The sequence below is a fragment of the Gasterosteus aculeatus genome, chromosome 4 (assembly GCF_964276395.1).
Source record: "Gasterosteus aculeatus chromosome 4, fGasAcu3.hap1.1, whole genome shotgun sequence".
Classification (NCBI taxonomy): domain Eukaryota; kingdom Metazoa; phylum Chordata; class Actinopteri; order Perciformes; family Gasterosteidae; genus Gasterosteus; species Gasterosteus aculeatus.
In genome coordinates, this window is record NC_135691.1 from 20,598,897 (window position 1) to 20,613,848 (window position 14,952).

Consider the following 14,952-nt stretch of genomic DNA (forward strand, 5'->3'; position numbering starts at 1 on the left):
ACAAATATTAGTTTTTTTAATTTTTTGTGACTCCAGGTGCCACACACATTGCTGTCCTTGAGCTTACTCCTGGCTCCCTAAGACAAAACAAAATGTAGTTAGATCATAACCCCACAACAAAACAAACGCAGCAAAGCAACCAAGTTCAGTTTCTTTGTGTATTTATTCTCAACGTTTGTAACGTGACTTAGAAAGTAACGTAAAGAAAGTTATTTGTAACTGTTATAAAATTTCTCTAGTAAACGGATCTCGTCACTCCCATCCACCTTGAGTAGATCCTGGCCTCTCAACTATCCAAACCAATCCTGTAACGGACTTGGGGCGGAGGACTTATTGGAAAAGAGTCCCAGTCTCCCCCGTACGGTTTCAGGTCCAACCTTGAGAGGAAAAAAGAGTTGTTCAAATCCGGCTCAAAGAACCAATTATGTTAGAAAAATTCTTACTTGACACCGGCGTAAAATCATCAAAACAGGTTATTTGATGTTTGGACACACATACAAGTTATGTACCAAGTTCAAAGGTTCTCCTCTTTGGAGCAGGAATATATACTGCAGATATGGCATCAAAACATAGGGATGGTTCCTGAGGCCAGCGCCCCTCATCCCGGCTGACAAGATGTCTGTCAGCTGACGGTAGCAAAAACCTTGAGTAGTACAGCCTTATTGATATCATGACACACATTATTTGCAAGTTTTTCCAACAGTAATATTTACTACTAGAGCACATGAGGAGACCCTCCAACTCCACAACAGCAGGACTTCAGCTTCAAAGGGACTCGTAGGGAATTGTAACAATAATAAATAAATATTTTACATATATGAATTATTGAATGTTTTTCTGTAAGATATTTCATGTGTGGTTGGCTTGAATGTGTTTGTATTTATTTCATTATTTGACAATGTCAAGTTCACCTATTTAATTGGACGAGGACTACCACACTGAATATCAGCCTCTCGGTAGGTGTGTATGTGGAATGTAGCCCATTAAAATATTAACTGATTTATTTGCTGCATCAAACCTTCTCTGTACTTTATGAGAACTTTATAAAGCTAATAAAATGTGATGTAATACAACAGCCATGAATTAAATGTTTACCACAGAAGGTTTTATTTATTTCTCTAATCCAATATGCAATAATATATCAGATATACATACACCTGTCAGTGTAATGCAGTAAAGTTCAGCAGCACCACAAACTACAGCTGCTCCTTCTTCGTTAAAAATTATTTTCTCTCTCTCTATATATATATGTATATATATATAAAATATGTCTACTCTGGTGCGCTATTATGTATACAACTTAAAAAAACAAAAACAAAACAGAAGCTTGTTAGTTAAGCCGGCTAATGTAGTGACGTCATCAAGTCAAGAGGGCGATAATCAGTGTAGTAGTCCTCGTACAGTTAAATGCACAAACATCACTATAAATTAAATCGGTGATGTACCTGGTGATGTACATCTTCTGTGTGTCTACATTAATAGTGATAGTGATTAACCTCATAGTATTTTATGTATATAATATAGTGATCAATGAGGCTACATACCGTAAGATAAATGACATCATTATTGATTAACCTCTTAGTATTTAATATCTATGATACAGTGATCAATGAGGCTACAGTAAGATAGGTGACATCATTAGTGATTAACATAGTATTTAATTTAATATCTATGATAAAAAAAGACTAACAAATTATAGCACTTGTAGAGCCATTGTAATTATAATGGTTCTATAGCCAATTGTGAATCTGTTATTTAATGAAATTGCACTTTCCTGTTTCCTGTTCTTTGCAGTTTGTATCCTTATGGTTGAAATGCACTTATTGTGAGTCGTAATGTAATGTAATATGATGCAGGCATCGATGGTGCTACGGTTAGATTTACATTGTCTATCGATGAAATAAATATAAAGATCGTTAGTTTTAATGCACAGGATGCACTCTGCGGATACAGACAAGACGTTACAGTTAAATTGAAACATGAAGTGATGTATCTCAACTCTGTCCTCAAACAGACGTAACGTTACCGGTGAACAACATCAGTCTCTGACACCACACTAAAAGTTATGAACCCGCAGCCCAGTTATATCTCATGTATAACCGCTACGGAGACGTGAATACAAGCGGAGCATTTCACAGAAAACTCTGCGCGCTGAGATGAGACATTTACATGAAAAAATATATTAAGAGCAGCCACAAGGTTACTATTTTGATGTTTTGATCCCCCGGGTTCGAATGCAGGTTGTGAGGATCTTTCCTTTAATATATTTTTTCATGTAAATATTTTCATACGTGGCTGTGATGTGGTGCTCACTTATACAATCGTAAACGCTGCAATGGATTTGTGATGCGTTTTGTAGATTTTCAGCAATATGTTTGTGAATGTGTGACGAATCAGGGAACTGAGGCGGACACATCTGCAGCTGTGGAGTGAACACAAACACGCACGCGTAGGGAAACCAGTGGGTGGAAAAACCAGTAGGGGTGTAACACCGGTGCTGGAGGGGTCAGACGGTACCGTTAACTAGACCTCACATCTCCGACATCCTCGGAGCAAATTGTTACGAAGGCTGAATGTTGACAAAACGAGCGCAGAAATGTTGCTTGAACAACTAACTTCTCGTCTGAAAAAGTCATAAAATTACATTCCGAGACTTCAATATAGTAGTATTTATAAACTTCGACCTACAGTAATGTTTATTATCCTGTGTCGCTGCTGAGGTGAAATGCATTCTGGGAACAGACGAGCCTGCTACGATCCATGCCCGGTAAAATGGGCGGGGCGAGTCACATCCGGGTATTATGGCTGTTCTCAGCTAGATGCGGACTCTAGAATCATAACAGTGCTCGGGCTGCGACTGATGACTTTTCACGAGTCCACGAGAACAAAAGTCCACACAAGAACGCATATTGAGAAAGGGCATAGAGTCTGGACTCCCGAGTCCGTATCCTATTCTCCCTTCTCGCCGTCTTAGGTACTGAGAAAGGGCCGTAGCTCAGATGTGTCCTCACAATTGGCGCCTTTATCAGTAGCCGACAGAATGGAACAGCCAAGCCGCAGTGACGTGTGCGGACAACGAAATGAGACACATCTAAAATGTCTGCCGAAGAGTCTCACGCATTAGGTGGTGTGACGGAATCCTCGCGGAAGCGCCTTAAAGTCCGCGAGGCGGATTGGGATTGGGCCCACGAGCAGCAGATGGCAGCACGTGCCTCCGGAAGAAGAAGACACATTACGGAAGTAGAGTAGGTCCACGGCAGTAGAATATCTGGAGACAGAATGGAGAGCCCGGAGTTATCCTTCACTCTGGCCTATGTGGTGCTCTCTCTCTGCTTCGTGTTTACGCCCAACGAGTTCCGCTCGGCAGGTTTAACCGTCCAGAATCTGTTTTCGTCCTGGCTGGGGAGTGAGGATGTGGGCTTTATCCAGTACCACGTCAGGAGGACCAGCATTACCCTACTGGTCCACTCCGCACTGCCTTTAGGTAAACTCCAACACGCAGATACGGCAACAACGATGTCAACACGCGTCATATATTCTTGCAATGAAAAGACTGAGTAAGTTAGCTGTTCACAAGGTTTGCGATCAGTGACGTCAGCCGGCTGATATTAACCTAGTTCTTACTATATTGAACACTGTTAACTAAGTTGATTCTTTGTTTGACGTCAGCTTGATATGTTACTAGAGATCCTGCATACAACACACACATAAAGCCACACGTCCTCTCCTCGTAAATGCCCCCAAAACTAGCCTGCCACGTATCTTCAGCTTGATAAAATCACAATCTACATCAAGGAAGGAGCCAGAAATGATGATATATACACCGATGCATTTTTATCATTGCTGTTCATGGTAACATATGTACTTTTATTTGAAGTCTCAGCATGGCATAATGTAACATAAATGGGCCGACGAATATCAAGCATTTACATTTACATTTATACTACACTTACACAATGGATTTTGTCCATCTGTATTCTATGAATAAACAAATATTCCATGTAAGCACCCAAACTCACTTGAGTCATAACCTAAAGGTAACCTGAAGCAGTTACCCGCTGTTTGATGGGTAAATGATCGTAGTGGCTCTGCTCTTTGATCGGTTCACATTAAAGAGCATCTGTAACCTGTTTAATACTAATTCACATGGATATAATAACCTTTCATACTGTATATTTGCACTGTATTTCACTACACATATTTGTATAAAAGGTATGATGCAAACAGGGAGGATATTTATGATTGAGTCATATATATTATACACAGAAACACTCTCCTATCTAAGTAGATGGACAACATTTTGTTCAACAATAAATTCTAAAATGTGAAGGGTAGTTGAAGTGGCTCCTATCAATTTGTAATGAGATAGGTACTTTCCTAAAGGATACACCTGTGGGGAGGGATTTGAAAATCCTCTATGATCACAGGTAGAACACAAAGAAGCATATTGAATGGTAGCACAAGTATGAATGTTATTGGAAAATGCTAGCGATGCAACCTGTTAGTTTTTGAACAACATTTAATTCAAGCAATACATATTAAACAAGAGTGTAGCTGAAGTGGCCATGTGTTTCTCTTTAGTGTCTCTAATTTATATTGCATTAGTTGCCCACAGCGGGGACTGCGGGTGATTGGAGAGCACGGCCGACCTTTTAATCAGCGGTTCGATCCCAGGCCCTGCTGATCCTTTTGTCAATGTGTCCTTGGGCAACACACTGAGCCCCAACATTGCTCCTGTAGCTGGGACTACTGTGTGTGAATGTTAGTTACTGATGGACAGGTGGCACTGTGTATGGTAGCTGTCAATGTGTCAATGGGTGTGAATGATGACATGCACTGTTAAAGCGCTCTGAAGATAACCACTAGGTGGTTCATTTTTCTCACGTTCTGCTCCCATTCAATATAATAGCTCTCTTATTTGTAAAACCAGATATAAGTTTCAAGGAACATCTGACTTTAAATCCCCAAATCCAAGATGTCACGATCACAGCCATGTGCAAAAGAACAAGTTAAATACAACATTTTGCATTTTATTTTCTGTAAGGCGCAAATCTTTTTGGATCTCTGCTGGCAGTAAAATGTGGTTGTACATCTAAAATAGCTATATATTGCAAAATCTTAAGAGACTGATGTCTCATGAGGTCATTCATTGCTATGTTTGCTTGGACAAAGTTTCCAATTAACCAAGATATGCAAAAACTCCCAATTGGCAACAATTTTGGTTTTCGTTTGTTGGAAACTGCACAAGTTGATAACTGTGTTCTCTGACAATAGGGACTGTCTTATTACAAGACTCCTGGTAACACTTTCTAATGTACACATTGAAGCATTAGTCAAGTTTGAGTAAACCCTAAATCCATACGGTTTTAATCTTGATTAATAAGCTTGTCTATTACCAAACTCCCTTTGTCCACGGCCTACAAGTACGCCGTGAATATGTTCTAGGAGTACATCGGAATGTTATGTTTATGTATATTTTTGAAATAGGAGTATAAACAAATATTTAGGAAAAGGTTTATGTGATAGATTTTGTGGGGACTGGCCCCACACTCCCGGAGCCCTCGGAGGAGTTTATCCACACGGTCATCAATGACCAATCCAATGTGCAGAAGTATGAAGAACACAGCAAACGCTTGTGAAAGTCCTCTTGGGCTGCTTTCTCACATTTAGCATGTTTAAAAGAGAGGGGGGGGGTATGTGGGTTACGGTGCTGTTTATTACACGTGGATCCCAAAGCAATCATGCAACTTGTTGTCTCTCTCTCTCTCTCCAGGTTACTACATGGGGATGTGTATCGCAGCGCCAGAGAAGAATCTGGGATACATTCACAAGGTCGGTCTGTCTGTCTGCAGATTTGTGAACACACAAACACTTGGATTCTATACACATGAATTACACTTCATAATGTAGTTACATTACATTACATGTAATTTAGCAGACGCTTTTTTCCAAAGCGACGTACAATAAGTGCATTCAACCATAAGGGTACAAACTCAGAAGAACAAGAAACAAGAAAGTGCAATTTCCTCAAATAAGCCAATTTACAATTTGCTATAAACAAGTGGCGTTATAAGTACAATTTAAGTGCAACAATTTGTTAGTCTTTAGTCGAGGTAGAGTCTGAAGAGGTGTGTCTTTAGTTTGTGGCGGAGGGTGTGAAGGCTCTCTGTGGTCCTGATGTCTTCAGAGAGCTCGTTCCACCATTTCGGAGCAAGGACAGCAAAGAGTCGAGATCTAGTCGAGTGTTTTGCTCTCAGTGAGGGAGGAACGAGCAGTTTTGCAGATGCAGAGTGGAGAGTGCGGGTTGGGATGTAGGGTTTGACCATGTCCTGGATGTAAGCTGGACCCGATCCATTCACAGCATGGTACGTGAGCACCAATGTTTTGAACTGGATGCGGGCAGCCGCCGTAACCAGTGAAGAGAGCGGAGGAGTGGAGTAGTGTGGGAGAATTTGGGAAGGTTAAAGACCAGTCGAGCTGCTGCATTCTGAATGAGCTGCAGAGGTCGAATGGCGGTGGCAGGGAGACCTGCCAGGGGAGAGTTGCAGTAGTTCAGGCGTGAGATGACAAGAGCCTGAATCCGTACCTGCGCTGCCTTCTGAGTGAGAAGGGGACGTATTCTCCTGATGTTGTAGAGCGTGTATCTACAGGATCGTGTTGTCGCAGTGATGTTGGGAGTCAGGGAAAGTTGGCTGTCGAGTGTGACGCTGAGGTTCCTTCCGGTCACAGTGGGCGTTAGCACGGAGTTGCCAAAGTTGACCGTCAAGTCCTGGGTCAGAGAATCTTTTCCCGGAAGGAGAAGTAGTTCAGTCTTGTCGGGGTTGATTTTGAGAGATGTCAGTCAGACAGGCAGAGATTCGTGCCGCCACCTGGTTGTCCGAGTGAGGGAAGGAGAGAATTAGTTGGGTGTCATCGGTATAGCTGTGGTAGGAGAAGCCATGCGAGTGAATGACAGCGCCGAGAGAGTTGGTGTAGAGCGAGAAGAGGAGGGGACCCAGAACGGAACCTTCAGGAACTCCAGTAGTAAGAGGACAAGGTTCCGACACAGATCCTCGCCAGGTTACCCAGTAGGTGCGGCCGTCGAGGTAGGACGAGAGAAGGGAGAGAGCAGAGCCTGTGACACCAAGTTCCTGAAGGGAGGAAATAAGGATCTGGTGGTTGACTGTGTCAAATGCAGCAGAGAGGTCCAGAAGGATGAGGACTGAGGAGAGAGAGGCGGCTCTAGCAGTGTGGAGTTGCTCTGAGACAGCAAGGAGAGCAGTCTCTGTGGAACGGCCTGCCTTAAAGCCTGACTGGTGGGGGTCAAGGACGTTGTTACAGTGGAGATAAGAGGAGAGTTGGTTAAAGATCGCACGTTCAAGGGTCTTCATGGAAAAAAAGGGAAGAAGAGAGGCCGGTCTGTAGTTGTTTTCTTCAGAAGGGTTGAGAGTAGGTTTCTTCAGGAGAGGGTTAACTCTTGCCTCCTTCAGAGAATTGGTAAAACAGACATATAACAGAGCATTGTTGATGAGACAGGTGAGGAAAGGAAGAAGGTCAGGTGCGATAGATTGTAGAAGATGTGATGGAATGGGGTCAAGAGGGCAGGTGGTCGGACGGGCAGAGGTTACTAGGGTAAGAATTTTTAAAGACACACGGGGGTGAAAGAGGAATGTGAGGGCGATAGAGGTGAAGTCAGTGGGACGCAAATAGTAGGAGGTGGGTTTGAGAAAGAGGAGCGTATGTCAGCTATTTTCTTGGTAAAGAAGTTGACAAAGTCTCCCGGAAGAAGGGTGGAGGGGGAAGGAGGACTAGGGGCTTCGAGGAGGTTGGAGGTCGAAAATAGTTTTTGGGGTTAGAAAATGCAGATTCAATTCTGGATTGGTAGAAAGAGCTTTTGGCAGCAGAGATAGAAGCAGAAAAAAAGGAGAGAAGATATTGAAATTCAAGCAGGTCATCAGGTCGTTTATATTTACGCCATCTCCTTTCTGATGCTCACATGGTGGCTCTCATGGCACGCACCGGTTGAGACAGCCACGGAGCCGGAGGGGATTTGCCAGTCCGTCGTGTCGTAAGAGGGCAGAGAGAGTCTAGAGAGGAGGAAAGAGTTGAGAGGAGAGTCTCAGCAGCAGCGTTCGGATGCAAGAGTGAGAAGGAGTCAGTAGAAGGGAGAGCTGATAGAACAGAGGAAGCCAGAGAGGAGGGAGAGAGAGAGCGCATATTGTGACGAACAGGTACAGAGTCAGTCAATGGGGCATGGTCGTTAGTTATAGAGAGTGGGAGAGAGTAAGAGATGAAGAAGTGGTCAGAGACATGAAGTGGAGTTACAGAGAGGTTAGTAGTAGAGCAGTTTCGAGTGAAGATGTAGTCAAGGTGATTGCCGGCTTTGTGAATAGGAGGAGAGGGACTGAGTGACAGAGCGTGAGTAACTGTTACAGCATGGAATTCGAAAGACAGTGGGGTGGACGGTGGAAGAGGGTAAAGAGAAAATCTCCATTTGGGTGAAATGAGTAGACCTGTGCCACCACCCCTACCAGTGGGCCTGGGTGTGGGGCTGAAGGAGAAGGCGGAGGAGAGAGCGGCTGGGGTGGATGTGTTCTCAGGTGTGATCCAGGTCTCGGTGAGAGCGAGAAAGTCAAGCGACTGGTGGATATCAAAGCCGGAGATGAAGATGCCTTGCGAGTAGTTGACTGGCAGTTCCAGACAAGGTGCTAGACGTGTGTGGAGCGGGTGGGATAGGTGAGAAAGGAAAGGTTACGATAGAGAGCAGATCTAGCCCGAGGCCTGTAGTATCTGCGGGAAGAGATTCGAACAGGTACAGGTAAAGGGGTCAAACACATTATTAAAAATAGCAGAAGGAGGCGCCGCATTCAGCCGCTCGAAGACTCCACGGACAACTCCCTAGTCTTCACCATCCTCCTCAAAATGCAAAACACCAATTGCTTGACACCCTAATGAGTGAACAATCACACAGTTTAAGGATTCAAGTCTTATTTGCTTCAGAAGAGAAGGCAAAACAGACTTAGATCAGTAGTGGATCAGATTGTGGACCTCAATTCCTCTGAAGCAGCGTTGGTCCGTTCCCAATAAGACTGCAAGATAAGGGCCAGATTGACTATTATTCCTTGATGTTTACGTTGTACTTTCACAAGAGAGGCATTCAACTGGTTGCAACCAGGCTGACAACCTGCGGTTCTGCTGATTAAAAGCCCCTGCTTCATGTGTTAAAGCTGCATTCCCTCTACTAAACGCCCGGGGGAGACTCCTCTGGTCCTATAGACGTCTAAGAGAAAAGGACTACATGATTTATCAGTAAACAATTGCAGTGTTCCCCCATACCTATTATATCAGCGGGGTTGCCCACGGCTGTTCTCACGCTCGCTCATATATCTATGTGCAATAACCACTGTGGTATGTGTATATATATTTATTTGGTTCTTAGTATATTTAGGTACTGTGGCCTTTGCACTAGTTTTACATCTGTTTCTTCTTTTATTCTTGTCCTTGTCAATGATAGTAAGTGCCGTCATGACAAAAGTTAGGTATTATATGATACATTGCTTTGAGGGATTATTTTCCATTTCTGCCTCAGCTATACAGAGTACAATCTTTGACTACCATACATCATTGTCCTTATGGATAGCAGAGCAACTCCACTCTTCTCAGCACCGGCTCGTCGTCAGTAGTTGTTAAATATTGATCTCAGCTGTGTTGTATTTGTTGTCTCAGCAGGTGAGTGACAGCTGGAGAGCATTTCTCCTCCTCTCTCTCTGCATCCAGTTGACCAGCTGGACACTTGTCATCTACTGGTCTCGGCATCATTGGCACAACCATCCAATCTGCCGGGCTCTGCAGGCCCACATCCAGCCTCCCCACCCCGGCTGGGGCTCTGTGGCAACCAGCGTAAACACTGAGTTCAGACGCATAGACAAGTTTGCGACGGGGGCGCCTGGAGCCAGAGTTATCGTGACGGACAGCTGGGTGTTGAAGGTGAGTGAGAAGCTTCAAAAATTCATGCTTCAAAAAACTCCAGGAGTTCTTCTTAAATGACGGCTTTAATTGGCCTGCTGTCTATGGGAATATGTGGCCATTATCACTACATGTGTAGTTTGCCAGATGTCTTCCAGGAAGTCAGTCTCCTGACTTCCAGTATTTTGTCTGTGACAGGTGAGCAGTAAGGAGTGATTAAATAGTGTTCAGCAGTCTGGAGGAGAGCCCCTTAAATGACATTGTATTACACCTCAGGAAGCGTTCACACACGCCTCCCAGCTGCGACATATGATTTGTTCTCACCCGATCAATAGCACTGAATCAGCAGGAGTTTAAGACTTCGCACAACTCTGCTCAAAACGACCCGTTTGAGGTCTTAATGCTAACAAGCCAGCTAACCCCTCCTCCTTGCCTCCTCTCTCCTCCATCATCCACACTCCTCCGGGGTTTGAGCCTTGCATGGCATGCCTCCCCCGAAGCTTCATGAAATGTAAAAGACAAATGATTCAAAGTAAAGAAATAAATACTCTGCTCCACTGATCTGTGATAGAAATATAATTATTGTATGATTCCAATCATTCCATTGATTTTCATAGTCAATAGCCCTTTATTTTTTACAGGTGTACTCACTGTAATGGTCAACCGATTTAGGCCACCTTTTACACAAACAGGACAATTCAGCTGGACGTCATAAGCAATGTGAGCAAGGAGACCTGGGATGTTTTCAGACCACGCACACACTAATGTCAATCTCCCAGCTAATCATCTACACTCCTTTGGTGCTACGCTAACAAAAGTGATGTTGCTTTTTGTCCTGGCAGAACAGCCACACGTACACGGACTATTTTTTCTTGGCTACTGAAATGCGATACACAACGTTGTGGCTACAACTAATTTGTGCTCAAAGGCAGCTATTTACTTACTATTTATGTCCCTGGTAACTATATTATAAAAGCAATAGGGTACTCAAGGAAGGACTTTATTGTCAATAATGTTACAGTTCCAGGGTTTGCCGCGTAACAACACCATTGATGTGTAACATTATTGACAATAAAGTCCTTCCATGAGTACCATATTGCTTAATAAAGAGTCTTTCTCCTCCTGATTAACCACACTATGATCAGCTTAGTACCCGCTTGTGACACTTGTTTAGCAAGTACTACCAGGCATATGCTACATTTTAGGTGCAAATGAACAACTTTTAACGTAGAGAGATGCAGAGCAGTTAAACCAAGCTCAACCGTATCCATCCTGGAGTTGGTTGGCTTCCCATTTAGGTTTTGAAAATTAAGACATCTAAATTGAACACCCCTCTCCCAGTGTTTTTTTTCACATGCATGACTGTCTCTGTGCTTCTCAAGGTGACCACATATCACGTCTACATGGCCTTACAGAGTGAATGTCATGTGACAGTGACGCAATCCAGGCAGCACCAGCTGAGTCCAGACATGGCTTCCCCAGCACAGATCTTGACCTTGAGAGTGGACAGCATCAACCCTGCTGTCACACCCTTTGATATCAGGTGTGTGTGCGTGCGTGCATGCAAGCGAGCACGTGTGTGTGCGCGTTACCAGGTAAAAACGACATGTCATGTTTCAACTGTTTCTAGGCTCATCTCTTCCGAGTACGCTGAACTCAGGGAGAAGCTCCACGCTCCAATCAGAAACTCTCCCAATGTAGTGATCCACCAAACCATGAGTGAACTTTTCTTGGAAACATTCAGGGCCCATGTGGATCTCAACCAACCGTACACGCTGCCCAGTGGACAGGTAATATTACTATCCGTGTATTTAAATTCCAACCACAGGATCACTCAGCTGATTCAGAAGCATATTTTCCCTCCTTACATAGGAGGTGGAGCCCTGTAGTGGCTGTATGCAGGTTCCAGCAAACACCAAGCTGGTCAGACTCTGCCAGGCAGAAGGTAAGAGAGAGTTTGTATATACGTTAGAACAGGGATGTCAAACTCATTTTAGGTTTGGGCCAGATCATGCCCACTTTGATCTCAAGTGGGCCATTAAAAATCATAGGGGGGTTGGTGCTGCGTGGTTGGTCCGGAAGAATGGGGGGGGGGACACAGTCATTTTCAAGCGGGTGCCTGGAGCAACAGGAGTCCCCACACTTTTTTAGCTCGCAAGCAACTTTTCACTCAACTTTTTAGTGCAAAACAAATGAATGTAAAAAAACACCACTGGACCCCCCTCCGGCCGGGTGGATTCGCCCTGTGACCCTTGAGTTTGACACCTGTGCGTTAGAGGCACAGATTGTCTTTCCAGACACAGAGAGCAGAACTTGTATGGGCTCGTAGCAAAATGCGTGTCTACACATATATATATATATATATATATATATATATATATATATATATATATATATACATATTATAGTGTGCGTGTATCTTGGTTCTACACCTTCCCAAAGTCAGTGTAAACAATTCTGAATGTATCCATTTACTTTGTTATTGTTATCTAAAGTGGTTATTTAAAAAAAGAGTGACTCAGAAACATGATTGCATTTTTATTTAATTAGTCATTTTAATGATGTATTCTAAACTGCTTAGAATATAGGATTAGTTATCAGGTCATAATTGACCTTGATCTTAAGAATGTATTTGTATTGCCCAATACTCATTTTCACTGAATAGTGCTTAAACACTATTCAACTGATGGTATGTCTCAAAAGAGATGAGAGTAGCTGGTAGACTCAAAACAGCTAATGCTAACTAGCTCACCTACATTGGATTTAACGACAAAAATATTGTTTGCTTTGTTGCATTATATTTGACTATTTACAAAAAGTGGTAGAGGGGCGGTTGTAGCTGTCGGAGGCCTTTTTGATATTGCTATGAGGATGACAAGTGTCCGTTAGTTAATTTCTTTGAGTGTCTATTTCTTGCATTTATTTGTCTTGCTTTGTTGTCCTTGTTCCTATTCGGACCCTGTAAGCGCTGTGTGTTTACAGGAGCCCCCAACGAGTCGGAGTGCCAGCAGTGTTTCTGCAGACCCATGTGGTGTCTGTCTTGTCTGGGTCGATGGTTTGCCAGCCGCCAAGACCAGCAAAGACCTGAGACCTGGTTGTCCAGCAGAGTCCCTTGTCCCACTTGTAGAGCCAAATTCTGTATACTGGACATCTGTGCGGTCCACTGAGAGGACTAAACGGAGGTTTTACCTGCTCAAAATAATCTATGTTAATGAGCAACATGAAGCAGCAAACTCACAGACACTGACAGAGAAGCAGTGGACAGGACAATGGACAAGAATCAGTTGTCCACTGATTTATTCTGGGCATTCAGTCAGGTCTTAAGAAACATTTGTTTGGAACCCTGACATGGTGTGCATGCATGATCAATGTGGCATTTTGAGGAAAATGCTTGTTTTAGGTATCAGCACCAATCAGAGAAGAGGGGTGACATCAGTTCCCCTGATCTCAACGTGTCGGGAACCCATCCACAATGTGTTGCGCTTAGCACAAAGTCCAAGGGAAGAATGAATAAAGAAGCAGACTGTATGTATCAAAATGGTGTGTTGAGTCCATGTTCAACTGACCTACTGCTACTCAACATCAAAATGTAAATGCAACCTTGAGGAGAAATCACATGGTTATTCAGGAATAATGTTTGAATAGCCAAACAGAACCAAGAAATTTACATCTGAAACTTACATCTGCCTCATTTTTTTATTTTTTTTTCAAATATCCTTGTATGTTTACAATGTGGAAGTATTGATATTTACCTATGATGTAATTATCAGGATTTGAATGGCATCCTTTATTATATGGATGTGCCGAATATATCGGTTGAAAAAATAACAATCCATTTAATAGTAGAAACTACTGCTTCCTAGTAAAGTGCGGCCAGTACATAAGTAAGGTTTTGAATTTATAATTTATAGAAAATGTTGTTAAAAAAATACAGAGACAATCATGAAACATATGACACGTTGAATAAATACAAGCTTGAGTATACAGTGGAAAGTTCAAACAAAAGATCATATCTTTGCTATCCATAGCGTTGCTAGGGATGTTAATCAGATTCCATCCAAACACATATATACATATTTTAGGAGGGCGTCTCGGGTCCTCCCACAATTCTGATTTTGCCTTGTGGAGAATATTTATGCTTAAATGTAAACAACTGAAAACACTTAATTCAGTCAGACAACACTAAAAATAAAAAGTGAATATAAATGAACTCTCCTTTCAGTCAAGCAACTTTCCACTGGGGAACCCCCCACCATTAATACCCACTAACATCTGGCTTTTGCTTCTAATGGAACTGATTATAAGTGTGTGTGTGTGTCTATATATATATATATATATATATATATATATATATATATATATATATATATATATATACACGGCTCAATCCTACTGTGGCACACACTGAAGTGGAAATATAATGAATAAAATCAACTGGCATGTGTAGAAGTATTAGAATTTGTTAAGATACAAAAAAATAATGAAATGATTGATGCATCTTTAAAAGTGCTCTTGATACTTTCATTTTCTTCTTGGGAGACAAATACATGTTGCTCTCCTCATGAATTGAGAAATACTGATACAAACAGTTGTTTAATGTCTTCTTCCAAGTCTGATATAGTTTCATACCAGCCAGGCAGAGGCTCTCATGAAAGAAGCCAGCAGGTTGTATTACTGGAAATCCAGTGTCTTGGAGTTTGGCGTGTATTTGAATTGCTCCCGTAGGCACGCAATAAAAATCTGGATGTCTCACAATCTGCGGCTCAGACTTTGAACATCTTTCTTTTCACAAGTCACCCACCTTAGCAGAGGTGCACTAACATGGTCCTTTAACATGTGTGTTATCATAAGGGTTTATTGTTGCCTTTAAAATGAATAATGTGTACGATATAGTGGCCCCCAGTGGTGAAGTGCCAGACTGCAACCAACTCAACACCGCCCCACCCCCCTCCCCCGCTCTTATAAGTGTGAAGAAGAACTCTAGTCGCATTCAGGTCACAAAACAAG

At 42.7% G+C, this 14,952-nt stretch overlaps 1 protein-coding gene across 10 annotated transcripts; it reads left to right on the top strand.

The window, feature by feature from the left end:
* Positions 1 to 572: 572 nt before the first annotated feature.
* tmem129 (transmembrane protein 129, E3 ubiquitin protein ligase) lies at positions 573 to 14,700 on the top strand. 10 transcript variants are annotated; one of them, XM_040174653.2, is made up of 7 exons: positions 573 to 3,484; positions 5,774 to 5,832; positions 9,706 to 9,966; positions 11,328 to 11,488; positions 11,576 to 11,735; positions 11,818 to 11,890; positions 12,928 to 14,700. In XM_040174653.2, the coding sequence occupies exons 1-7, from the start codon at positions 3,280 to 3,282 to the stop codon at positions 13,110 to 13,112; spliced, it is 1,104 nt and encodes a 367-aa protein (XP_040030587.1). In that variant the 5' UTR covers positions 573 to 3,279; the 3' UTR covers positions 13,113 to 14,700. The 10 variants fall into 10 exon arrangements, with proteins under 10 accessions (XP_040030587.1, XP_040030589.1, XP_040030588.1 ...); XM_040174655.2 differs by having other exon boundaries at positions 11,361 to 11,488; XM_040174654.2 differs by having other exon boundaries at positions 9,709 to 9,966.
* Positions 14,701 to 14,952: the final 252 nt, after the last annotated feature.

Coding starts and splice junctions, on each gene's coding strand:
- tmem129 (XM_078100966.1), top strand. CDS start 3,280: ATGGAGAGCCCGGAGTTATCCTTCACTCTGGCCTATGTGGTGCTCTCT. Junction 3,485..5,773: donor CCACTCCGCACTGCCTTTAG/GTAAACTCCAAC, acceptor CTCTCTCTCCAG/GTTACTACATGGGGATGTGT. Junction 11,736..12,927: donor ACACGCTGCCCAGTGGACAG/GTAATATTACTA, acceptor GTGTGTTTACAG/GAGCCCCCAACGAGTCGGAG.